The following is a 27,405-nucleotide window of genomic DNA, read 5'->3' as shown; positions in this document are numbered from 1 at the left end:
TGTTTCCACCACCATGCTTTACAGTAGGTATGGTGTTTGATGAATGCAACTCAGTATTCTTTTTCCTCCAAACACGACAAGTTGTGTTTCTACCAAACAGTTCCAGTTTGGTTTCATCAGACCATAGGACATTCTCCCAAAACTCCTCTGGATCATCCAAATGCTCTCTAGCAAACTTCAGACGGGCCCGGACATGTACTGGCTTAAGCAGTGGGACACGTCTGGCACTGCAGGATCTGAGTCCATGGTGGCGTAGTGTGTTACTTATGGTAGGCCTTGTTACATTGGTCCCAGCTCTCTGCAGTCCCCCCGCGTGGTTCTGGGATTTTTGCTCACCGTTCTTGTGATCATTCTGACCCCACGGGGTGGGATTTTGCGTGGAGCCCCAGATCGAGGGAGATTATCAGTGGTCTTGAATGTCTTCCATTTTCTAATTATTGCTCCCACTGTTGATTTCTTCACTCCAAGCTGGTTGGCTATTGCAGATTCAGTCTTCCCAGCCTGGTGCAGGGCTACAATTTTGTTTCTGGTGTCCTTTGACAGCTCTTTGGTCTTCACCATAGTGGAGTTTGGAGTCAGACTGTTTGAGGGTGTGCACAGGTGTCTTTTTATACTGATAACAAGTTTAAACAGGTGCCATTACTACAGGTAATGAGTGGAGGAAAGAGGAGACTCTTAAAGAAGAAGTTACAGGTCTGTGAGAGCCAGAAATCTTGATTGTTTGTTTCTGACCAAATACTTATTTTCCACCATAATATGCAAATAAAATGATAAAAAAACAAACAATGTGATTTTCCGGATTTTTTTTTCTCAGTTTGTCTCCCATAGTTGAGGTCTACCTACGATGTAAATTACAGACGCCTCTCATCTGTTTAAGTGGTGGAACTTGCACTATTGCTGACTGACTAAATACTTTTTTGCCCCACTGTGTGTGTGTGTATGTATATGTGTATGTATGTATGTATATATATATATATATATATATGTGTATGTGTATGTGTATGTGTATATATAGGTCCTTCTCAAAAAATTAGCATATAGTGTTAAATTTCATTATTTACCATAATGTAATGATTACAATTAAACTTTCATATATTATAGATTCATTATCCACCAACTGAAATTTGTCAGGTCTTTTATTGTTTTAATACTGATGATTTTGGCATACAACTCCTGATAACCCAAAAAAACTGTCTCAATAAATTAGCATATTTCACCCGTCCAATCAAATAAAAGTGTTTTTTAATAACAAACAAAAAAACCATCAAATAATAATGTTCAGTTATGCACTCAATACTTGGTCGGGAATCCTTTGGCAGAAATGACTGCTTCAATGCGGCGTGGCATGGAGGCAATCGGCCTGTGACACTGCTGAGATGTTATGGAGGCCCAGGATGCTTCAATAGCGGCCTTAAGCTCATCCAGAGTGTTGGGTCTTGCGTCTCTCAACTTTCTCTTCACAATATCCCACAGATTCTCTATGGGGTTCAGGTCAGGAGAGTTGGCAGGCCAATTGAGCACAGTAATACCATGGTCAGTAAACCATTTACCAGTGGTTTTGGCACTGTGAGCAGGTGCCAGGTCGTGCTGAAAAATGAAATCTTCATCTCCATAAAGCATTTCAGCCGATGGAAGCATGAAGTGCTCCAAAATCTCCTGATAGCTAGCTGCATTGACCCTGCCCTTGATGAAACACAGTGGACCAACACCAGCAGCTGACATGGCACCCCACACCATCACTGACTGTGGGTACTTGACACTGGACTTCAGGCATTTTGGCATTTCCTTCTCCCCAGTCTTCCTCCAGACTCTGGCACCTTGATTTCCGAATGACATGCAAAATTTGCTTTCATCAGAAAAAAGTACTTGGGACCACTTAGCAACAGTCCAGTGCTGCTTCTCTGTAGCCCAGGTCAGGCGCTTCTGCCGCTGTTTATGGTTCAAAAGTGGCTTTACCTGGGGAATGCGGCACCTGTAGCCCATTTCCTGCACACGCCTTTCCACACCAGACTCAGTCCACTGCTTCCTCAGGTTCCCCAAGGTCTGGAATCGGTCCTTCTCCACAATCTTCCTCAGGGTCCGGTCACCTCTTCTCGTTGTACAGCGTTTTCTGCCACATTGTTTCCTTCCAACAGACTTACCATTGAGGTGCCTTGATACAGCACTCTGGGAACAGCCTATTTGTTGAGAAATTTCTTTCTGGGTCTTACCCTCTTGCTTGAGGGTGTCAATGATGGCCTTCTTGACATCTGTCAGGTCGCTAGTCTTACCCATGATGGGGGTTTTGAGTAATGAACCAGGCAGGGAGTTTTTAAAAGCCTCAGGTATCTTTTGCATGTGTTTAGAGTTAATTAGTTGATTCAGAAGATTAGGGTAATAGGTCATTTAGAGAACCTTTTCTTGATATGCTAATTTATTGAGACAGGTTTTTTGGGTTATCAGGAGTTGTAGGCCAAAATCATCAGTATTAAAACAATAAAAGACCTGACAAATTTCAGTTGGTGGATAATGAATCTATAATATATGAAAGTTTAATTGTAATCATTACATTATGGTAAATAATGAAATTTAACACTATATGCTAATTTTTTGAGAAGGACCTGTATATACATACATACATACATACATACATACATACATACATACATACACACACACACACACACACACACACACACACACACACACACACACACACACACACACACACACACACACACACACACACACACACACACACACGCAAACACACACACTGTGAAGCTGCAGTAGCATCGTACGCAGTGAAGAAGCAGTGACCCACAAATTATATACATAATATCACACACACGTAATATCACACACACACGTAATATCGCACGCACGTAATAACACACACGCGCACGCACGTAATATCACACGCACGTAATAACACACGCACACGCACACGCACGTAATATCACACACGCACGTAATATCACACACACACACACACACACACACACACACACACACACACACACACACACACACACACACACACACGTAATATCACACATACACACGTAATATCACACACACATGCATCGCCCCCAGACACAGGGCAGCGGGGTACTCGGTACCGGGTTGCTCTGTCTCGGTTCTGGGGATGTCACGGTGGCCCGACCCGGTCCATGGCCCTGCTAAGGGGCGCCCAATTAAAAGGTGGTAGTTGTGAGTTTGTCAAGTGTTTGTGATGCCACCTGTGGTATTCGGTCAGGGTGACCAACGCTGCTTAGGGGTCCACTGGGGTGATGTTATGGCAGCTAGATGGAATACTTCACCTGTGGGAAGGTATGTCCCCAGGGCTTCCCAGTAAGGTAGATGATGATGGTGTAGGTCACAGTAAATAACGAGGACACAGGGTTGCAGTCTCTTTACCTTTTACTGTAGACTTCAGCGTCCACAATCCAGAGCACTGCTAACAGGGCTGGCTGAATCTGGCCGGTCCGAAGGCACATCCAGAGTTCCCTTTGCAGGTGGAAATCAGTAGCCTTCCTACTTGCGCCTGTGTGTTGTAGTACTTCCCTGCTGAGCACCACGGGATAGTCCTCACAACTGTCGTGTATGTTTCTGTTCTTTCTCTCCGTCCCCCAGATGATATGGATAGGACGCACCCGTATGACGGGGTAGGCCTGGAGTTATTTTATAGGGACCCTAGAGACGCCCCTCTCCCACAATTGACTCCGTTGTCTTCATAGGTGTAAAGGTGAGACAGCCAACCTAGAGTTAACTGCCCTGCCGTTATCTGAAGTAATGCGTAGAGTCTATTACTCCCTCGGTGTTCCGGCCACCGGCTACGCGCCTCAGAAGGATGTTGCCACGATCTTAAGGCACGACTCCTTCCGGTTTTATCTCCTTTCTTGTTTCTCACTTCTCCACAATATACTTCGCTGCTTAGGATGCTGCCGCAATCAGGTGCAGGCGCAGCTCCGTAACGCTCTATCCTGTGCTAGGCCGCTGTCAGGATCCCACCCCTGACAGGTCCTCCCTGGGTCTCCGAGCCCAGTCAGCTTCTTACTAACTTCCTATCCAACTACCAGTTTTTTACCAGAGTGTGAGGAGTGGCCTAATAGATAGGACCCTTTGCTCCCCCTGGTGGCCGGAGTGTGAAGTGTAGTGTGTGACTGTGATACCTGGTCAGGTGAACTCCTTTAGTACAATCAGACGTACCATCACTCCCCCTGGTGGAAGAGCAACAATACTGCACGACCAGGACTCTGGGGCGCTACACACACACACACACACACACACACACACACACACACACACACACACACACACACACACACACACACACACACACACACACACACACACACACTATCACACACACATATAATATCACACACACACAATATCACACACAATATCACACACACATATAATATCACACACACACATATCACACACACACATATCACACACATTTTTTTTCTGTGATGGTTTCAAATCCTACAATCCTTTCTTATAACCCTTAAATTAAATTATCTGACTGTTAAATTTGCACTTCCAGTAAAGTGCATCCCAAACGGATGAAGACTGTAAAATGACAAAGCCAGATTGTACTCGCTCTCTGCTGCTGTTCCTGTCTGTGTTTATGGCTGCTGTGGTGATATCACGTTGACAGCAGACATCACCGCTGCAGCCGATCGCTGAGCTCAGTGGCTCTCCTGATGTAGACTGCTTGAACGGATGAGCTCAATGATTAGCTGCAGCAGTTGAAGTGCGTTGTCAACGTGCCAAAACAAACAGGAGCAGCGGCAGAGAGACTGCGCTGTAAAACAGGGCAGGATTAGTACCTCCAGTCTTTATTTTACCAGCTTCTAAGCATTTAGGATCCACCTTATTAGAAGTGGAAAACCCCCTTTTAAAGATTTGTGCTAAGTTTGGAAGTAAAACTTCCCGATCGCTCGGAGTCTGACTCTTCGCACCACCACCAATTTAAAACATGGGGCCCTGGAGAGCTTCACCTTCATTCTCTGAGGCTGTGGGAGAACGCCGAATGGCTATGCAACAAATCCTTTGTCTTTTTTAAGCACTTAAGCTTCTATAGTGATGTCTGCCGGTAGCCAGATTTTACCTGTTTAAGCCGTATCTTTCCTTTCACCCAAAACCTGTAGAAAAACTTGATCTTACTGCCCTCACAAGTTAAACTACTTTTGATGCACAAAGCATCTTGTATATTCAGAAACTAGCCATCTACGCTTGTTGAGTGGGTAGTTCTTTATCAGTATTTCTGCCAGCAGTATAGATGCTGGAACTTCCTTTGCCCTTACTTCCTGTCAAGCATTGCACTTGCCATTTTCCAATGGATTGTCTGCCTCTGTTGTGTTTGTTTGTAGTTTGTCTCTGCTCCTGCTCTCCTGTCTGCCAAAGATTCGCTCCTGGATGATTTTGAACTTTGTTGCAAAATAAAATGGCTCTTCAGTGATTTATGTATTATTATGGGATTATTCAGGGCAGAATTTTCAGCCTGAAAACTATGATGTTGATATTTACTGTAAATCAGACAGCTCTTGCAATATGCAAAAGTAAATCTCCTAAACCAGGTCTGTTCAATCTATTTTAAGTGTAAAAACATAAAGGTTGCTTTTTTTTTTTTCTAATGCTAAAATAAATTAACATTTCTTTCTTGGTCCTTTTGTCTTGATAGATCCACGAGTGCAGGATTGGCCCCTTATGTCCTCTCCGATTACCCAAACGCTCATCATTGGGGCATACATATATTTTGTCACATCATGTGGGCCCAGGCTGATGGAGAATAGAAAACCGTTTGACCTAAAGGGCATAATGGCAGCATATAACGCATTTATGGTCTTGTTCTCTGTATACATGTGCTATGAAGTAAGTGCTCAGTAAATGTATTTAATCATTGTGTGTTGGTAAATAATCTGATTAGTAGCTCCATACTAGAAGTTCTGTGCATGTGTGTCATGATCTTCGTTCATAACCTGGTGTGTTATTACGGGTTCCCATAGAGTTCAGCCATGGGTACTTTTGTTTAGGACTCTATTCTTGCCCTTAAATCTGCAGCTAAAGCCAATCATGATTGTAAACTGAACTGCCAACACAGTACATCGCCCATCTGTACATCTGGCTTCTTACCGTCTCCTTTCTTCTATTTCCTATGTTACATCGATCTTTGCGTTCAGCATTCTCACCCAAAGCAAAATACCTGCAAATATATTTGACATTTCATGTAAAACTAAACAGTGACGGATTGTAAATGTATTCTGCAAAAGCGTTATATGACACTGTAGATATTATTTTAGGTCTATAGTCCATTTCCCATTACTTATACGGTTCTTTATTTCCTATAAAATGGACACCCTTACATCTGCTCATAACCTTGTAATCTAATATTCCTAGTTCAGCATATGCCTTTTAGACATAATTATGTTGGAAACCCAATGTCTGTTTTTTTTTGGGATTAAAGTGTTATTTTTACCATCTGCTAGTTACATCTCAATCTCAAGGTCCATGGTCTGCGGAGGTCCATGGTCTGCGGAGGTCCATGGTCTGCGGAGGTCCATGGTCTGCGGAGGTCCATGGTCTGCGGAGGTCCATGGTCTGCGGAGGTCCATGGTCTGCGGAGGTCCATGGTCTGCGGAGGTCCATGGTCTGCGGAGGTCCATGGTCTGCGCATCCTATGGTTTCAACCAGACCTCCCTGTCTGACACTGCATCACCCTCGCAGATTGAAAACGTTGTTGGAAATGTGGCTTCTAGATAACCCTGTTTCTAACTGAAGTATTACCAGCATTTACCCTGGATATGTCATAAATGTCTGATGACTTGTGTATCATACCTCATTAGAAGCCCTCCATGAAAGGATCGGCCACGTTTTTCTGGTCATTGCTCTGGCTAGCTTAGCCTTGTATGGCCTAAGATTATATATCATAGGCCATACAGGGTATGTTAGCTAGAGCAATTATCAGAACTATATACATCATACAGGGATGTGATGCCCACTGTCATTTCTATATACTGAAATAGAAGCGATGAAAAGGGATTTATGTCATAACACAACCATTTAAAGGAGTGTTCCCAGAATCAAAACTATGGCCTATCTATAAGATCAGTGATTATTATCTGATTGCTGTAGGCCCCAACAGAGACCCTCACTCATCACAAGAACGAGGGAGTGGCAGCTTACATATCGCTCAACTGTCTATTCAAACTGATAACTTGAAACCCCTTCCTAATGTTTTTGTGATTGGCGCGGATCTCTGAGGTGGATCTCTAATGATCAGACACCTATCGCCTGTCCTGTGCATAGGAGGTAAGTTTTGATTCAGAGAATAGCCCTTCATACATAGAATGTCATGTGCCCTTGGTACAACTCTTGGTATAACTCTGCCGTTTGTTCTTTTGCTTAGTTCCTCATGTCAGGCTGGGCTACAGGTTACTCCTTTCAATGTGACATTGTGGATTATTCTAGGTCACCGCGGGCATTAAGGGTGAGTAATTTGCATTTATGATAACGGTGCTGTACAGTGATTCAGGTGTTTTACTGTGAGGCACATAGGACGGCAGTCAATCATTGTTAGGAAAAGCCCCGATTAGAGTTAAACAAATATAATATCCCTGATAGTATACATGATCTGCAGATTATCGCATCTCTGCTATGTTTTTCTTGTAGCAATGCCTAACACAGAAAAGATTATGCCCACTGTAACCTTTTTTGAACAAAAGGTTTTTCTATTTACACCCATGTCTGAGTGTAAAGTTTGGTCATGTAGGAAGAATAAGCAGCAATTTTTTTTTATTCCTTTTAGACTTTCTCTGAATTTGCGAAACTTATTTTCCATAGAAAGACCGGGGCCGGCCCGAACGTATAGGCGAACTAGGCGGCTGCCTAGGGCGCCGACCCTAAGGGGGCGCCAGAGAAAAAATAGAAAAAATTATAAAAAATCTTTTCAAAAGGTGTATGGAGCGGAGCTGAATGTGTATGAGGTGTTTGGAGCGGAGCCATGTGTGTATGAGGTGTACGGAGCGGAGTTGTGTGTGTATGAGGTGTATGGAGCGGAGATAAATGTGTACGAGGTGTACGGAGCGGAGCCACGTGTGTACGAGGTGTATGGAGCAGAGCGCGTGTGTACGGAGCGCAGCCGCGTGTGTAGGAGTATCATGTGTGGCCAATATACAGTATGGAGCATCATGTGTGGCCATTATACAGTATGGAGCACTGTGGCCATATTTTTTTGTTTATAATTATTCTTTATGAAACAGTGTGATCAGCAGTGCTAAATGGGTGTGGCTTGGACGTGGATATGGGTGTGGCTAGTTATGAATGGGTGTGGTCAGAGGCGTGGCCTAAAATTTGCCTAAACTTTGTCCCTCTTTCCCATCTTCAAAAGTTGGGAGGTATGTTAAAAGTAGTAGGGGCACAACAAAATAGTTTCGCCTAGGGCGCCGTAATCTCTCGGGCCGGCCCTGAGAAAGACCAGCAGAAAAAATGGACCCAGAGCTCAGCTAAGCATTTCTACCCCTTTTTGTTTTAGTGATTGCTCAAAACTGTTGTATTTTACTATGACATGTCAAAAGTTTGTGACTTGGTACCTTTTTAAAGCATACCTGTTGTTTCAAAATTAGGTTTCATGTGGGTATGTATGAGGAATAAAACTATTTCTGATGTGTATCCTACATTTTTCACTAGTTTCCCCTATGCAGCTTCTGTCTCCAATTTTCAATTCTCTCTAAAATACTGAGTAGATTCTGACGCCTTCCATAGATGATACACACAGACATAGATTCCTCCTGTTTTTTCTCTGTGTACCATACAGACAGAAGCAGCGTCAAACATTGAAGACATCATACAGAACTAGTGAGCAGTGTTGCTGTGGCTCCAGCACTAATGTGAAATTTGCTGGAAGATGCAGAATGATGTGCCAGTTCTATCTGTGCTGAGTGCTCCTCACTCACTGCTCCTTTCCCCTCCCTAGAGTATAATAGAAGGTGTAACCTGACGCCTCACCACGCTGGCAATCCAGTTTGCTTTGTCAAAGATGGAGTTGAGCTGTTTTTTGAGAGTGGATGATGAGTTTGGTAGGCAGAGGGAGGACAAGAAGTGGCTTATAATGAAGAATGAAGCTGTTTTCTCTGAGATTTATTACAAAGTTTCTTATATTTGCTTGTACTAATGATTTATGCAAAGTTTGTACAGTTGAGCTATGCAAATGGAGCCTGTATGACAACACCTGAAACCACAATGCCTCCGTCTATGAGATAGAGTGCTGCTTCTAGATGATACTTGCTTTTTAAGTATTTTCCAGAATGGCTGATTTTAAAGCGAACCTGTCAGCAGAATTGTGCACAGTAACCTACAGTGTCAGGTTGGCGCCGTTATATTGGTTAAAATGATACCTGGTTGATGAAATTCGTCTTGCGATTGTTGTTTAATCTGTATTTTCAGTTTTGAGTTAATGATATGCCTGTGCTCCAGGGCGGCCTGTGGAGGGTCCTCATGTGTTGCTCTGATTAGGTATTCATCAATATGGCTTCTGACATGTCATTGATCCCTCAGTGACCTGCCACCTAGTTTACATAATAAGTATTTATATTTATCTTGGGGAAGAAAAAAATCTTCTGCAGGCAGATATAAGGTGGATACGGAAAGTATTCAGACCTCTTTACATTTTTCAGTCTTTGTTTCATTGCAGCCATTTGGTAAATTCAAAAAAGTTCATTTTTTTCACATTAATGTACACTCTGCACCCCATCTTGGCTAAAAACTAAAAAAAAAATGTAGAAATTTTTGCAAATTTTATAAAAAAATAAAAACTGAAATATCACATGGTCATACGTATTCAGAGCCTTTGATCAGACACTCCTATTTAAGTCACATGCTGTCCATTTCCTTGTGATCCTCCTTGAGGCCGGTTTCACATGTCAGTGGCTCCAGTACGTGAGGTGACAGTTTTCTCACGTACCGGAGCCACTGACACACGTAGACACATTAAAATCAATGCATCTGTGCAGATGTCATTGATTTTTTGCAGACCGTGTCTCCGTGTGCCAAACACGGGACATGTCCGTGTTCGTGGGAGCACACGTATTACACGGACCCATTAAAGTCAATGGGTCTGTGTAAAACACATACCGCACACGGACGTTCTCCGTGTGCCGTGCAGGAGACAGCGCTCCAGTAAGCGCTGTCCCCCCCCCCCCAAATGGTGTGATTCATATCTTCTGTGCAGCAGCGTTTGCTGTAAAGATATGAATAATCCATTTTTTTTGTGGTATTTCGTGTTTAAAATAAAGCTCCATGTCCCCGCCCCCCCCCCCCTGCTGTTCTGAAAATACGCACCCGGCTCCCTCGTTGGCTGTCGCTGCTTCCTGTCCTGGCCGCACATTCTACTGTATGCGGTCACGTGGGGCCGCCGATTAGTCATGAATATGCGGCTCCACCTCCCATAGGGGTGGAGCCTCATATTCATTACTGTAAATACCGGAATTATCTGGACGTGTGGGACAGGCCTGAGATGGTTCTACTCCTTCATTGGAGTCCAGCTGTGTTTAATTAAACTGACAGGACTTGATTTGGAAAGGCACACACCTGTCTATATCAGACCTCACAGCTCACAGTGCATGTCAGACCAAATGAGAATCATGAGGTCAAAGGAACTGGCCAAGGAGCTCAGAGACAGAATTGTGGCAAGGCACAGATCCGGCCAAGGTTACAACAGAATTTCTGCAGTACTCAAGGTTCCTAAGAGCACAGTGGCCTCCATAATCCTTAAATGGAAGAAGTTTGGGAAAACCAAAAGTCTTCCTAGACTTGGCCGTCCAGCCAAAGTGAGCAATTGCGGGAGAAGAGCCTTGGTGAGGGAGGTAAAGAAGAACCCCAAGATGACTGTGGCTGAGCTCGAGAGATGCAGTAGGGAGATGGAAGAAAGTTCCATAGTCAACTATCACTGCAGCCCTCCACCAGTCAGTCCTTTATGGCAGAGTAGCCCAACGGAAGTCTCTCCTCAGTGCAAGCCTGCATAGTTTGCTAAAAAACACATGAAGGACTCCCAGACTATAAGAAATAAGATTCTCTGATCTGATGAGACGAAAATAGACCTTTTTGGTGACAATTCTAAGCGTATGTGTTGAGAAAACCGGGCACTGCTCATCACCTGCCAGATACAATCCCAACAGTGAAACATGGTGGTAGCAGCATGATGCTATGGGGGTGTTTTTTCAGCTGCAGGGACAGAAAGACTGGTTGTCATTGAAGGAAACATGAATATGGCCAAGTACAGAGATATTCTGAATGAAAACCTCTTCCAGAGTGCTCTGGACCTCAGACTTGGCCAAAGGTTCACCTTCCAACAAGACAATAGCCCTAAGCACACAGCTAAAATAACAAAGGAGTGGCTTCAGGAAAACTCTGACCATTCTTGACTGGCCCAGCCAGAGACCTGACCTAAACCCAATTGAGTATCTCTGGAGAGACCTGAAAATGGCTGTTCACCAATGTTCACCATCCAACCTGATGGAACTGGAGAGGATCTGCAAGGAAGAATGGCAGAGGATCCCCAAATCCAGGTGTGAAAAACTTGTTGCATTATTCCCTAGAAGACTCCTGGCTGTACTAGCTCAAAAGGTGCTTCTACTCAATACTGAGCAAAGGGTCTGAATACTTATGACCATGTGATGTTTCAGTTTTTTTCTTTTTTAATAAATTTGCAAAAATTATAGACTCTTCATGTCTTTTTTTTTTTTTTTTTCAATAATGTTTTTATTAAACTTTTTTAACAATACAAATATAAAAGTAGACAAAAAAGGGGGGGGGGGGGGTCAAGGAAAAACTGAAACAAGATATAACTTGCACATTCTCATATCAGTCAATGCTACGTCACATCTCGAGCAATACGGTGTGAGTAAATAAAATAATTTGCATAAACATAACAAATAAGCAAAATGACTAATTTTGAAAGGTCTGTTCTTGGGGGGGAGGTGAGGGGGGGGCGGAGAACATCTGGGGAAAAAGGGAGTGGGGGGAGGGGTGGAGGGGGAAGGGGGGAGAGCACACGGCTTCCACCTCTACATCCTCAGGTTTGCATGCCCCAATCCGCGAATCATCCTCACAAAGGCGGACGACCTGCTATTGTCTGTTCCAAGAACCAAGTAGTCATCTCAAAACAATCTCTGATTCCTTGCTTAGTGTGAGCCGGAAGAATCGCTATAAATGGTTCCCATGTGTCAAAGAATGTCTGAGTCCGTCTCTCTTTCTGAAGGGAAGCGTCTATCCAGTCCATTCTAAACAGAAAAGCAAGTTTCTCTAGGAAAAGTCGCAATGTGGGCACTTTAGGCGCCAACCAGTTTTGTAGAATTGTTTTACGAGCTGCAGCTGAGATAATAAAAAGGAATTTTTTACCATGGTATGGTACATGGACATCATTATCTGTAATATGACCAAAGAGAGCCCAGGCTGGAGTAAGTGTGATGTTATATAAAGTGTGCGTCAACACAAAGGTATGTATACGCTGCCAGAACAATTGAATTTGTGGACAAGCCCAGAAGCAATGATAGTGGTCCGCTTCAGGTTCCCCACATCTAGAACAGGCCGGGCTCGCCAGATTCCCCATCAGATAACTACGTTTTGGTGAAACATAGGTCTTGTGTAGGATCTGTAATGCCATTTCCCAATAAGAGACAGAAGGTATATATTTAAGTGCTTTCTGTAATGCCCGCAAGAGAAGAGATGGCGTAAAGGAGACATCATCCACCTGCCATTTTGTAATTCCCACCCCTACGGTATCATATTGTAGCAAAGGACGAAGGAATGTATAGTACTCCGAGACCAGGCCCCTATTCTGAGTGCATGTATTCAACTTGTTCAGTAATTTGTCCTGCCAGTCATCGTCATTGAAAGTGTGTATGACACTATGTGCGTAGCTTTGCAGCTGCATGTAGTGGAAAGGGTGTGCGCGTATATAATCAAACAAAGTGCATGCCTGAGCAAATGAAATTACGGTCCTTGTCTGTATGTCAACTATGTCTCCAATGGACCGTAAACCCTCCCTCTGCCATCTAGAGAAGATGGGGTGTGCCTTTCCATCATGGAAATTAGGATTATTGGAAAATGATTGTGCAAGTGAAACACCACTGGATAAATGCAGCCTCCTACGCACCATCACCCACGTCCTCCACATTGACATGAATAAGGGGTTATTTTTATGGTCTGATGTTAGTGAGGGATAAGGGGAATGTAACAAGTTTACCAGGGACCCACTACCTATCAGAGGTGATTCTACGGCATTGGAAGAATAAGTGGATGTACCGTTCAGCCAGTCCTTAAGGATCCGCATATTGGCTGCCAAATTATATAATTTAACATCTGGGAAATTGATTCCCCCATTAGTCTTAGGCTGTTGGAGGATGTACAGTCCAATTCTAGGTCTCTTTCCCTGCCATATGAAATTGCGGAATAGTCGATTGATGTTGCGTTCATCTACAGGTCTTAGATAGAACGGCAAGACATTAAACAGGTATAGCAGCCGCGGGAAGGAGATCATTTTTATTAGGTTTGCCCGACCTATTCTTCATGTCTTAGTCAATGGGCAAACTTACAAAATCAGCAAGGGATCAAATAATTATTTTCTTCACTGTATGCTTAAAAACCAAGGGAACTTTTTATCCATTTTTTTGAAAAAGGAAAAAAAAAACCCACAGCAGACGCTAGTCTATGCATAAGAAGCGGTGCCAGTATTGATGGGGCATTGAGCTGCACACAGACCCAGTTATGCCTGCAGTTTGTGGCCATCGCCGGTCTGAACATGGCAATGTTCTGCCTTTTATAATATATTCAGATGTGGCAAATTTTTTTAAAGAAATATTTGCAACTGAAAATTGTTCCTTCTACTTGAACGGGGTTATTTCTTCTGCTGCGGCATGGATTTCTGCTAGTCGTATTCAGCAGCAGAAATTTTGGATCTGACCATGTCAGTAGGCTGGATAAGACATTGTATGATTAGTATATGTAGCTGCTTCTGAATACCCATTGCTGTCCATTGTCTCCTCTCCGCCCATGTCATTAAATAAGCTCTTTGTATCACCGGCTTCTTACAGCTTCTTCACTGTGGAAAGAACAATGCTGCCTGCGGCATTAGATGTAACCAAGGGCGAATGGTTCGTTTAAAGGAGAAGTTCTAAATTCTAACCAGTCTTCCGATTTCTTCTCCTGCAGATGGCCTGGACGTGCTGGCTGTTCTACTTCTCAAAGTTTATAGAGTTGCTTGACACTGTGAGTATATTCAGATAAGACTACTCATCGACTTGTATTTTTAGCTATTTTTCTCAGATTCCCAAATTTAGTTATTTTAGTAAACTAGATAACAAAGTTTGACAAACATTGGCAATTTTCTGCTTTGGTGCTGCTGGTCCGTTTATTTAGAAAATGTCAAGAGAAGGTGAAACCCTAAGGGTAAGTTCACACTAGGCATTTTTTTTTTCTGCAGCAAAATCTGATGTCTTGGTATGAAAGAATCTGCTGGGAAAAAAAGCATGTATTCCCCATATATGCATACAAGCAGTGGTGAGTAGTAGGGGATGTGGGAGTGCTAAGCTGCTGGCGGTATGGAATAAAAGCTATCCAGGGTATAATGACATGGTAGCGGTTTTATTCTCAACATGTTTCGAGGTATCTGTAACTACTTCATCAGGAGAAAGTACACTAAACCAGTGTGGTGTCTCCTGATAAAGTTATAGATACTTCGAAACGCGATGATGATAAAACCGCTACCATTTCATTATACCGCGGGTTCTCTGGATATTTTTATGCAGACCAGCAGCACAGCACACCCACATCTCCTACTCTGTGTCTGATTATCTAGATACCTCCGTATCCGTCACAAGACAGGACAATGTATCCACTGGATGGTAATAATTTCCAATCGGAGATCTTGAAATCTGAGAAATTGATGCAATAAGTAATCATTTATTTAAATATTGAAACATTAAAAATATATCCTTCACATATGGAACCGGAATACCATGATATTAATCTATAATGGATTTATTAATGAAAACAATTTAAATATTTATCTTTCAGATCTTTTTTGTTTTACGTAAGAAGAACAGTCAAATCACTTTCCTCCATGTGTTTCACCACTCCATCATGCCATGGACTTGGTGGTTTGGGGTGAAGTTCGCGGCTGGTGAGTTGATCCATTTTACCGTACACCGTTCATGGGCAGGTTTGGTTCAGTTTATGGAAATTCTAAGAACCTTTTTTTCTAATGTCATTTACAAAATGCTCGCAGATAATTAAAATATATACAATGACATAACGATAAGATTGCAGCTATAGTCCCTCAGTCCTGCATTTCTTGTACCATACTCGTATGTATGGAAACGGAGACCGCTGTGATCAGTGAAAAATTCCATTTTTGCTGTTTCCCCAATATTCCTGGCACCGCAATTTTCAGGCAAAGACGAAGTTTTGCATGATTATCAAATCTTCCTACATGGTCTCTAATCTCCATGTCTGTTATCAATTATGTCTAATCATCCAATGTTCTGGAAAATTGTCAAACGATGTCCTACAGGTCATCACCTAGGAGTAGTATAGAAGCGTTTTAAAGTTTTTATATAAACTATAAAGATTTTCCTATACCTTACAGTGTTATTTTTTTTGCTGGTACACAGTCTGCAAAATAAAATAACACAGATATGTGAATAGCTCCATAGGCTATACAGGGTTTATGGTCTATCTGTGAAAACCATCGACTGTCACGTATTGCTCCATCCAACGTCAGTATTTCTATGCCAAACCCAGTAGTGTCTTCAAAACCCAGAACATGTGTCAATTTTTCAATTCCTAGTTTTTATCTGTATGTTCCACTCCTGGTTTTGGCGTACAAACTCTGATGAAAAATCATTGACTTCTAAATGAGCCGGAACAAAACTTTTATCCTTCTTGCAAAGTTACTGTGATTGGTGTGACAGGCCATCACCGTGATCATATAATCGGCACTGGACCACACATGGCATTGCAATCTGGTACAACAGAATGTAGTGGTGATTTTTGTTCACATTAATGATATTTATACTTAAAGGGGTATTCCCAACTCCAGGGTCATGTCCCAATATGTAGCAGGTGTAATAGTAATAATAATAATAATAATAATAATCACAAATACCTCCAATTAGAAATATAGTATAGTTATTTGGATAAGCTATGTTACCCCCATTGCAGTAGCTTAGATATCCTTGGTTACGACCACTAACAACTGTCACTATAAGTGTGGTCGTAATCATGGATACCTAAGCTACTGCAATCTTAGTATTACACCTGCAATATATTGCTTAATCAGAAGAACTATACTACATTTATAATTGAAGATGTTGGCGCAACTGTCCCTAGCAGAAACTTTTTAAAATGGTCTTTGGAGCAAAAATCAACAGAAGCCATAACCTTAATGTGATAAAGAAAAAAGAAGAAAAAGAAGGCCACGTAAAAAGAATGCACACCCAAAAGGGTATAGACTAAGTAGTCAAAAAATACACAAGTTTATTGAAAACAGAGACCGATGCACACAATAAAAACATATTAAAATCTGATAACCACACCCCTGGTCCCAGGATAAGTATTAAATAATAGATGGTACAAATATGCAGACAATGCACAAGAGGATAATAAGCAATATGCCACACAATAATGGTTATGGTATAACACTATATGACCTTAAAACCAATATGAGCATGGTGTGATATAGCTAAGAGAGTAGAAAACCCAGGTGAAAAAGTATTTTATATAGAATACCAAAGGACACAGGGTCTGGGCGTCCCCAGACCAACCCATAGGAGGCCCCAGTCAAAAAGTACAGCAACACCAATAAGGCATAATGCAGACAGTAAAATAAAATAAAACACAACTATTAGAGATATATATATATATATATATATATATATATATATATATATATATATATATATATATATATATATATATATATATATATATATATATATATATATATATATATATATATATATATATGGGGTCACCTAAATAGGAAAATCCTATAGCCTTGATTATGAGATAATACTCATAAGAATAGGGTAATGTGCCATAATGGTAAAAGGAACACAAAAGGGTAAGGAGTAGTGTTGAGCGATACCGTCCGATACTTGAAAGTATCGGTATCGGAAAGTATCGGCCGATACCGGCAAAGTATCGGATCCAATCCGATACCGATACCCGATACCAATACAAGTCAATGGGACTCAAGTATCGGACGGTATTCCTGATGGTTCCCAGGGTCTGAAGGAGAGGAAACTCTCCTTCAGGCCCTGGGAACCATATTAATGTGTAAAAGAAAGAATTAAAATAAAAAATATTGCTATACTCACCTCTCCGAGGGAACCGGCAGCGTTGTTTGCTTAAAATTCGCGCTTTTCTTTCCTTACGTGAAGTCCCGGCTTTGTGATTGGTTGCGTCGCAGTCACATGGGCGACGCAACCAATCACAGCAAGCCGTGACGTAATTTCAGGCCCTTAAGGATTTTAAAATTACGTCCCGGCTTTGTGATTGGTTGCGTCGCAGTCACATGGGCGACGCAACCAATCACAAGCCGTGACGTCACGGGAGGCTGGACACGCGCGCATTTTAAAATGCGCGCTTGTCCAGCCTCCCGGCTTGTGATTGGTTGACCGCCACGCAACCAATCACAAGCCAGGACGTCACGGGAGGCTGGACACGCGCGCATTTTAAAATGCGCGCGTGTCCAGCCTCCCGTGACGTCACGGCTTGTGATTGGTTGCGTCGCCCATGTGACTGCGACGCAACCAATCACAAGCCGGGACTTCACGTAAAGGAAAGAAAAGCGCGAATTTTAAACAAAGAACGCTGCCGCTTCCCTCGGTAAGGTGCAGGCTGCGTCGGAGAGGTGAGTATAGCAATATTTTTTATTTTAATTCTCTCTTTTACACATTTTTACATTAATGTTTCGATACCGATACCCGATACCACAAAAGTATCGGATCTCGGTATCGGAATTCCGATACCCGCAAGTATCGGCCGATACCCGATACTTGCGGTATCGGAATGCTCAACACTAGTAAGGAGTAGATCACCCAGCCAAGAAGTCCAGTCAATAGTGTGGGCCGTCAGCTGTCAAGGCACAAGGGCAAATGATCCCGGGATCCGAGAGGTGTGGGGGAGAGCCCCACGCGTATCGCTGCTGAACGCAGCTTCGTCAGGGGAAGCTTTTTTTTTTTTTAAATTCGAAAAAATGATGTTTTTCGCCATTTTGCTTTCATTTCTTACAAGTGTGAACTTTACTTCTCCTTTCTTTGAACCTATAAACCATGTCCCCAGACTTTGCCAATTACTTAGCTGATGATAATCTGCTATTTCACACACTAGGTAGGATGACTTTATATAGCTTTGTAGTCCCCGCATGTAATTTCGTTCCCTGTCTGTTCCTGTTTAGGTGGTTTGGGCACATTCCATGCGCTGGTGAACTGTGTAGTGCATGTGATCATGTACAGCTACTATGGCCTCTCCGCATTGGGACCTGCCTATCAGAAGTTCCTGTGGTGGAAGAAGTACATGACCTCGATACAACTGGTACGTTCTGCCCTTCACACAGTTTGATGACATATTGTGATAGATGAAAGGCATTTGGCGAGCATGCTTACGCATTTCAATGCTGGTGGTTGTTCATCGCTGCTATAGCTGCAACTACTTTAGTCGGCTGACAATTGTCCTTGTGGGGTAATGTAAATACGTTCTTTGAGTGATGATTGGAATAATGAAAACCACTTAATTTTACTAGTTAGTAGGATTTTGAGGGCAAACCTTCTTATTGAAGAGACCCAAGTATGGAGACTACGTTTCAAGACTTTTCTACATTGGGAAAAAATATGCAAAATATATTATGCCAGCAAGATCCATGAGTAGACAACTGTTTCAGGGTTTGTGCCCCTCATCAGGACAAAGACATGGCCGACTTGAGTGAGATGCGTTGGCTTCAGCTTAGGGAGGAGTACCTGCTCACTTTAAAGAGACCTAACTGTGATTTTATTAACTTTTCTTATCAACAGGCAATGTGGTAATAACCATAACTCGCATTTCACATCCCATATCATCATATTAATCAGGTGGACTCTTAAAGAAGGTGCACCAAATCGCATTATGAGGCAAACGTCTGTGGTGTATCTTCAGCTTTGTGTGCTCCACAAACCAAAATTGACAACTGCTATGGCCCTGCCCCTTCTTATACTAAGCCCTACCGCTTTTTAGACGTGTTGAGGTCGGCGGAAAAGGTGCAAAATATTGCAACTCATTGCTTGTACAAAATGTGACGTTTACCGCTTGAAATGAGGCACATTTATGAAGGGCCTTATTACTTAAAGGGAACTTGTCACATGAAAAAATGCTACCAACCTGCAGATACGGGGTTAATGGCGTCCTGAACCTGTCTGGCGCCCGCACTTAGAGCCCCGCTGCCAGGAGGAAATGAACTATGCAGTATTCGGGTTTCAGTGGCGCCAGTGAGGCTTCAGTCACTGCTCCGTATATAGAATGGCTGTAACCACACTTCCGGCACTGACTGACAGCAGCTCAGCATTAAGGCCGGCTGTCAGTCAGTGCCAGGTGGTTACAGCTGCCGCTGTATATACACAGACTGGTGACTGAAGCCGCACCGATACTTCGACAACTGAATCGGGAACGCTGCCGAGAGGAATAAAGTTAATTTCCTCCCAGCAGCAGGGCTCTAAGTGCGGGCAGCGGGTAAGTTCAGAACGCTATTAGCCTGCCGATTAACCCCATATCTGCAGGTTAATGGCGTTTTTGCAAGTGACTGGTCCCCTTTTAAATCTGAAACAATGATGCTGATACATGGTATTAATTTTTCCTCCTTGTTTTTGTCTCCCCTAAGATCCAGTTTCTCATGGTCACCTTCCATATTGGACAGTTCTTCTTCATGAAAGATTGTCCGTATCAGTTCCCGGTCTTCTTATACATCATCTGGCTGTATGGAGTCATCTTCTTGGTCCTGTTCCTCAATTTCTGGTTTCATGCCTATATTAAGGGTCAAAGGCTTCCGAAAGCCCATCAGAATGGGAAAGCCCATCAGAATGGGAAAGCCCATCAGAATGGATATGTGAAAGACAAGCACCATTGACCACACAAGAAGCTCCCCAGCTGTACCAGGCCGTGGTACTGTGAATTACTTGACAATCAAGCATACACTGGCTACCAATAAAAACAATATTTTTGCACTTATTTTTTTTTTCAACAAGACGTCAGACCTGTATTTTTACTGTAATTTATTTAGGATTGTATGCTGATGACAAATGTACATATATTTATCTGTTAGTCGCCCATGAAACTGAATACTTGACCTTTTGTACACACGGATAGATATGAGAAGTATTTTTTTACTTTGAGAAATCCCAATGAACTACAAACCAAAGCGATGCAAATGTCTGAGGCATCCGCCTTGAATGAATGACCATGAATGATTGTCCCAATTCTGAGACATGACACAGGCTGTAATAAATGCATCAAATGCTGCAAGTCAGCACCAAATATTCACTTTTGTATGAATTGTGCCAAAATAAAAAAAAAAAAGTATAAATCTGCCTGGAATCTTGTGTAATGTCAGATATTATTGTGGGTGTAAAACAATAGAATATGGAAATATCCAAATGTCACAATCTATCACACCTTATCAATGCATACAATGGTTCAGAATAAAGCATGGTGAGATCAACACATCCAAAAAGGAATACATGTGCAGGGACATCAAAATATTATAAGACGGTGTTCACACATTGCGTTTTTTTAATCTGCAGGCAAAACCTTCTCTTTGCCAGTAGAAGCTGCTTAATAGAGCAGGTTTTGCTGGGTTTGCTGTTGAAGTGGCTCTAATTGGACTACATTGTCCAAGCCCTTCCTAACTGACGTGTATATACATTTTTAAATCATTTTAATCGTAATATCTGATTTTGCCTTTTCATTTTGCTTAATAAAAAAAAAAATACTCTATCTGTGTGCACATATATTCTGCCCTGCTACCCTTTCTTGTTTACATGACTAATTTTGCAGGGTTGATCTAGCACCCTTTTAGCACTATTTGCTGTGCCCACTATTTCTACTGTATTTATTGAGATTTCTGAAATCTCATAGCTTTCATTGGTTACTGTAATTTAGATTTAAAAAAAAAAGCAGCATAAACACAACGTGTGACCATAGCCTTATACCACAAACTGTATTAAATTCTATTAAAAGAATTTAAAAGAAGAAAAAAAAAGTTCTTGATTTAATAGGCAAAAAGAACATATACAAAACATGTGGGTGAGCCAAAACCAGACCCAATGGTTCGAAGCCACAAATAATCTAAATGTTCAGATCCGGTATATGAACTTTAACCCCTTCATGATCCAGCCTATTTTGACATTAATGACCTGGCCATTTTTTGCAATTCTGACCAGTGTTCCTTTATGAGGTAATAACTCGAACGCTCCATAACTCAAGAACACTTCAGATCCTAGCGATTCTGAGATTGTTTTTTTTCATGACATATTGAGCTTCATGTTAGTGGTAAATTTAGGTAGATAATTTTTGCGTTTATTTGTGAAAAAAAAAAAACGGAAATTTGGCAAAAATTTTGCAATTTTCTTTTTATTCTGTTAAACCAGAGTTATGTGACACAAAATAGTTACCGTAATAAATAACATTTCCCACATGTCTACTTTACATCAGCACAATTTTGGAAACAACATTTTTTTTTTTTTGCTAGGAAGTTATAAGGGTTAAAATTTGACCAGCTATTTCTCATTTTTACAACAAAATTTACAAAACCATTTTTCTTTAGGGACCACCTCACATATGAAGTCAGTTTGAGGGGTCTATATGGCTGAAAATACCCAAAAGTGACACCATTCTAAAAACTGCACCCCTCAAGGTGCTCAAAACCACATTTAAGAGGTTTATTAACCCTTCAGGTGTTTCACAGCAGCAGAAGCAATATGGAAGGAAAAAATTAACATTTAACTTCAAAGTCACAAAAATGAACTTTTAGCAACAATTTTTTTATTTTCGCAAGGGTAAAAGGAGAAACTGTACCCTGAAAGTTGTTGTACGATTTGTCCTGAGTACGCCGATACCCCATATGTAGGGGGGGAATTACTGTTTGGGCGCACGGCAGGGCTCGGAAGGGAAGGAGCGCCATTTGACTTTTTGAATGAAAAATTAGCTCCAATCGTTAGCGGTCACCATGTCGTGTTTGGAGAGCCCCTGTGTGCCTAAACATTGGAGTCCCCCACAAGTGACCCCATTTTGGAAACTAGACCCCCCAAGGAACTTATCTAGATGTGTGTTGAGCACTTTGAACCCCCAAGTGCTTCACAGAAGTTTAGAACGCAGAGCTGTGAAAAAAAAAATAAAAAATTTCTTTCCTCAAAAATTATTTTTTAGCCCCCATTTTTTTATTTTTCCAAGGGTAACAGGAGAAAATAAACCCACACAATTGTTGTATAATTTTTCCTGAGTACGCTGATACCCCATATGTTTGGGTAAACCACTGTTTGGGGGCACGTCGGGGCTCAGAAGGGGGGGAGCACCATTTGACTTTTTGAATGCAAGATTGGCTGGAATCAATGGTGGCGCCATGTCGTGATTGGAGACCCCCTGATGTGCCTAAACCCCTCAATTCTAACTCCAACACTAACCCCAACACACCCCTAATCCCAACTCTAACCATAACCGTAATCACAACCCTAACCCCAACACACCCCTAAACCTAATCCCAACCCTAACCCTAATCCCAACACTAACCATAACCCTAACCACAAGCCTAACCCTAACCTCAACACACCCCTAAACCTAATCTTAACCTTAATTCCAATTCTAACCCTAATTCCAACCCTATCTCTAGTTCCAACCCTAACCCTAAGGCTATCTGCGTTGCGGATTCATGTGCGGATTTTTCCGCACCGTTTTTGAAAAAACGCACTGCGTTTTACTTGCGGATTTACCGCAGACTTCCAGTGTCCTTTGTGCGGATTTCACCTGTGGATTCCTATTGAACAGGTGTAAAACGCTGCGGATTCCACACAAAGAATTGACATGCTGAGGAAAATACAGTGCAGCATTTCCGCACAGTATTTTCCACACCATGGGCACTGCGGATTTGGTTTTCCATAGGTTTACATGGTACTGTAAACGTGATGGAAAACTGCCACAAGTCTGCAGCGGCCAATCCGCACCGTGTGCACATAGCCTAATTCTAACCCTAACCCTAATTGCAACCCTATCCCTAATTCTAACCTTAACCCTAATTGCAACCCTAGCCCTAAGGCTAGGTTCCCATTGCGTTAATGGGTGAGCGCTAACGGACAGCGTTGCACGGCGAAATTAACGCCGTGCACCGCATCCATTAGCGCTCCCATTGCCCGCAATGTTAAAGCGCATTGCTAGCCTGTGTCATTTTCGGCACGTGCTAGCAATGTGCCGGTCTTTTGTAGCACGCCTCGGACGCTGCTTGCAGCGTCCGCGGCGCGCCCGAGGTCCGTTCCCCGCTCTTGCAGATCGGGGATCTGCGCTAGCGGGGACGTTTAACGCGACCACTTAAAAGACATTGCGTTAGCGCAATCCGCTAGGGCTTAGCGCTTAACGGATTGCTCTAATGCAATCTGAACCTAGCCTAACTCTAACCCTAGGCCTAACCCTAGTTCAAAAATAAAAGTAAATATATTTTCTTTATTTTATTAGTGTCCCTACCTATGGGGGTGATAAAGGGGGGGTTCATTTACTATTTTCTTTTTATTTTGATCACTGTGAGGCCGGCGTCACACTGGCGAGTTTTACGGACGTAAGAGCGCAGAAACTACGTCCGTAAAACTCGCATTACATACGGCACAATTATTCTCAATGGGGCTGCTCCTATTAGCCGTATATTACGGTTCAGTATTATACGGCTTTCTACGGCCGTACAAAATCGCAGCATGCTGCGTTTGTCAGCGTATTGCGCTAATAATACGCCAATGAAAGTCTATGGGGGCGAGAAAAATACGGATTCCACACGGACCTGCAGTGTGACTTGCGAGAAATACGCAGCGGTGTTAGTGAAAAGTCGGTAATTCAATTGCCGGCTTTTTCCTTCTCCTTCACAAACCCGACATGATATGAGACATGGTTTACATACAGTAAACCATCTCATATCCCCATTTTTTTTGCATATTCCACACTACTAATGTTAGTAGTGTGTATGTGCAAAATTTGGGCACTGTAGCTGCTAAAATAAAGGGTTAAATGGCGGAAAAAATTGGCGTGGGCTCCCGCGCAATTTTCTCCGCCAGAGTGGTAAAGCCAGTGACTGAGGGCAGATATTAATAGCCAGGAGAGGGTCCATGGTTATTGGCCCCCCCGTGGCTACAAACATCTGCCCCCAGCCACCCCAGAAAAGGCACATCTGGAAGATGCGCCTATTCTGGCACTTGGCCACTCTCTTCCCACTCCCTGTAGCGGTGGGATATGGGGTAATGAAGGGTTAATGCCACCTTGCTATTGGAAGGTGACATTAAGCCAGATTAATAATGGAGAGGCGTCAATTATGACACCTATCCATTATTAATCCAATTGTAGGAAAGGGTTAAAAACACACACACACACATGATTAAAAAGGATTTTAATGAAATAAACACAGCGGTTGTTGTAATAATTTATTGTTCTCGCAATCCATTTGCAAACCCTCGCTTGGCAAAATAATAAACGCACAATATACATACCTTCTGATGTCAGATCACGTCACATGATGTAATCCATCTGAAGGGGTTAACTAATATTACAGGCAGGAGCCCTGCTAAATGCAGCTGTGCTCCGTGCCTGTAATCCCCCGGCGAATGAATGAAATGTAGGTCAATGACCTACATTTCCTTCAGTCGCGGTGATGCGCCCCCTGGTGGATGTCCTCATATGACCTGGAGCGTGGGAAAAAGTTCCCAGGCTGCAGTTCATGAGAACATCCACCAGAGGGCGCCTCACCGCGACTCATGTAAGTATAGATCACTCTGCTTTCCTTTCAGCACCCGGGGATTACAGGCACGAGCGAGTGGTTTATCGCAGCTGTGCCTGTAATATTAGTTAACCCCTTCAGATGGATTACTTCGTGGGACGTGATCTGACATCAGAAGGTATGTATCTTGTGTGTTTATTGTTTTGCCAAGCGAGGGCCTGGAAATGGATTGCGAGAACAATAAATTATTACAACAACCGCTGTTTATTTCATTAAAATCCTTTTTAATCATGTGTGTGTGTTTTTTTTTAACCCTTTCCAACAATTGGATTAATAATGGATAGGTGTCATAATTGACGCCTCTCCATTATTAATCTGGCTTAATGTCACCTTCCAATAGCAAGGTGGCATTAACCCTTCATTACCCCATATCCCACCGCTACAGGGAGTGGGAAGAGAGTGGCCAAGTGCCAGAATAGGCGCATCTTCCAGATGTGCCTTTTCTGGGGTGGCTGGGGGCAGATGTTTGTAGCCACGGGGGGGGGCCAATAACCGTGGACCCTCTCCTGGCTATTAATATCTGCCCTCAGTCACTGGCTTTACCATTCTGGCGGAGAAAATTGCGCGGGAGCCCACGCCAATTTTTTCCGCCATTTAACCCTTTATTTCAGCAGCTACAGCGCTGAAATTTTGCACATACACACTACTAACATTAGTAGTGTGGAATATGCAAAAAAAAGGGGATATGAGATGGTTTACTGTATGTAAACCATGTCTCATATCATGTCGGGTTTGTGCAGGAGAAATGAAAAGCCGGCAATTGAATTACCGGCTGTTCACATATCTCGCGCTGAATGAAATCTAAATACAGAATATATATATATGTGTCTCAATGACATATATATATATATATATATATATATATATATATATATATATATATATATATATATATATATATATATATATATATATGTTTTAATGAACATTTGAGCACATAAATCCATTAGATGTCGGTTTTGCAAGCCTGCGCGAAAATCTCGCAGTACGGATGCCATACGGATTACATACGGAGGATGCCATGCGCAAAATACGCTGACACACCCTGACTACGGATCACTATTTTGGGAACATTTCTCCGTATTACGGCCGTAGTACGGACGTACAATACGTGGCGTATTGTCTTACGCCAAGTGTGACGCCGGCCTGATAGGTTTTATCACAGTGATTAAAATGTACCTGGAATGAATCTGCCGGCCGGCAGATTCGGCCGGCACACTGCGCATGCGCTCGCCATTTTGGAAGATGGCGGCGCCCATCGCTGAAGACGGACGGACACCGGGAGGGACACCGGGACTTGGTAAGTATAGGGGGGTGGGATTGGACAGTAGGGGGGGGCGGAGGGGAGGCCGGGGGCAGGCGAAGGGGAGAGGAGGGCAGCGGAGCACAGAACGGAGAGGAGGAAAGACTGACAGCGGTGGCAGATCGCCGCTGTCAGTCAGTGGAGGGGGCAGATCGCGGTCTCCAGCCATGGCCGATGATATTACAGCACCAAGTTTCATAGGTGAAATATTACAAATTTGCTCTGATTGGCTGTTAAAAGTGAAACAGCCAATCAGAGCGATTGTAGCCATGTGGGGGCAAAGCCACCCCCCCTGGGCTGAAGTACCAGTCCCCCTGTCCCTGCAGATCGGGTGAAATGGGAGTTAACCCTTTCACCCGATCTGCAGGGACGCGATCCCTCCATGACGCCACATAGGCGTCACAGGTCAGATTGGCACCGACTTTCATGACGCCTACAAGGCGTCACAGGTCGGGAAGGGGTTAAACCCTCCTCTCCCCTCTCCTAGCTGCTCTCATGCTGTACCAAAAACCAGGGTCGGATCCTGGTATATGCAGACCCTTGGGCGACACACTACCAGTGGGTATCTTTGATTTTTATTTTTTTCCTCCTTGCCTTCCAAAAGCTATAATTTGTAAAACAAAAAAAAAGTCTTTGCGGTCCATACAACTTTCTCATCTATTTATTCTTTCTAGGACGAATAGTGAATAATATAAATAATTTTTGTTTCTATATTTTGACTTTATTTATTGTAGCAATTTTTTGTCATGGGCCTTCAATTTTTATTTTTTTTTTGGAGGGGGATAAAACTTTACTTTTGTACAAAGTTAAGATATGCAATTTGTATAAAGAATATGGTTGATGCATTAAAAAAAACCTACGTAAGATTTGTTCTGAAAAAATGTTCAAAAGTGCAGACTTCTATTTCACCTTTTAAATCTCCAGCAATGTCCAAGTTCAGCTCTTATCTGTCATCTAAGAGCGCCATAAGTCCAATTATGTCTGAATCCAATTTTGTACTTTTTTTGGGGGGTAAATATTGTAGGCCCAGACCCCAACAGAGGAAAACAGAAAATACTTT

General features: G+C 42.6%; 1 protein-coding gene across 2 annotated transcripts in view; it reads left to right on the top strand.

The window, feature by feature from the left end:
* The window catches only part of ELOVL7 (ELOVL fatty acid elongase 7), a 51,084-nt gene extending 30,093 nt beyond the window's left edge, over positions 1-20,991 (top strand). The window contains exons 3-8 of one of the 2 annotated variants that reach the window (XM_077285888.1): positions 5,675-5,865; positions 7,400-7,480; positions 14,200-14,256; positions 15,064-15,169; positions 18,449-18,585; positions 19,901-20,991. In XM_077285888.1, the coding sequence (XP_077142003.1) occupies positions 5,675-5,865; positions 7,400-7,480; positions 14,200-14,256; positions 15,064-15,169; positions 18,449-18,585; positions 19,901-20,146 (818 nt within the window). In that variant the 3' untranslated portion in view covers positions 20,147-20,991. The remainder of the gene's footprint in view (positions 1-5,674; positions 5,866-7,399; positions 7,481-14,199; positions 14,257-15,063; positions 15,170-18,448; positions 18,586-19,900) is intronic. The other variant, XM_077285896.1, reaches the window with a different exon arrangement.
* Positions 20,992-27,405: the final 6,414 nt, after the last annotated feature.

The sequence above is a fragment of the Ranitomeya variabilis genome, chromosome 1, assembly GCF_051348905.1.
Source record: "Ranitomeya variabilis isolate aRanVar5 chromosome 1, aRanVar5.hap1, whole genome shotgun sequence".
Classification (NCBI taxonomy): Eukaryota; Metazoa; Chordata; class Amphibia; order Anura; family Dendrobatidae; genus Ranitomeya; species Ranitomeya variabilis.
Note: the sequence above shows the minus strand (reverse complement) of the source record. Positions and strands in the feature narration are given on the sequence as shown.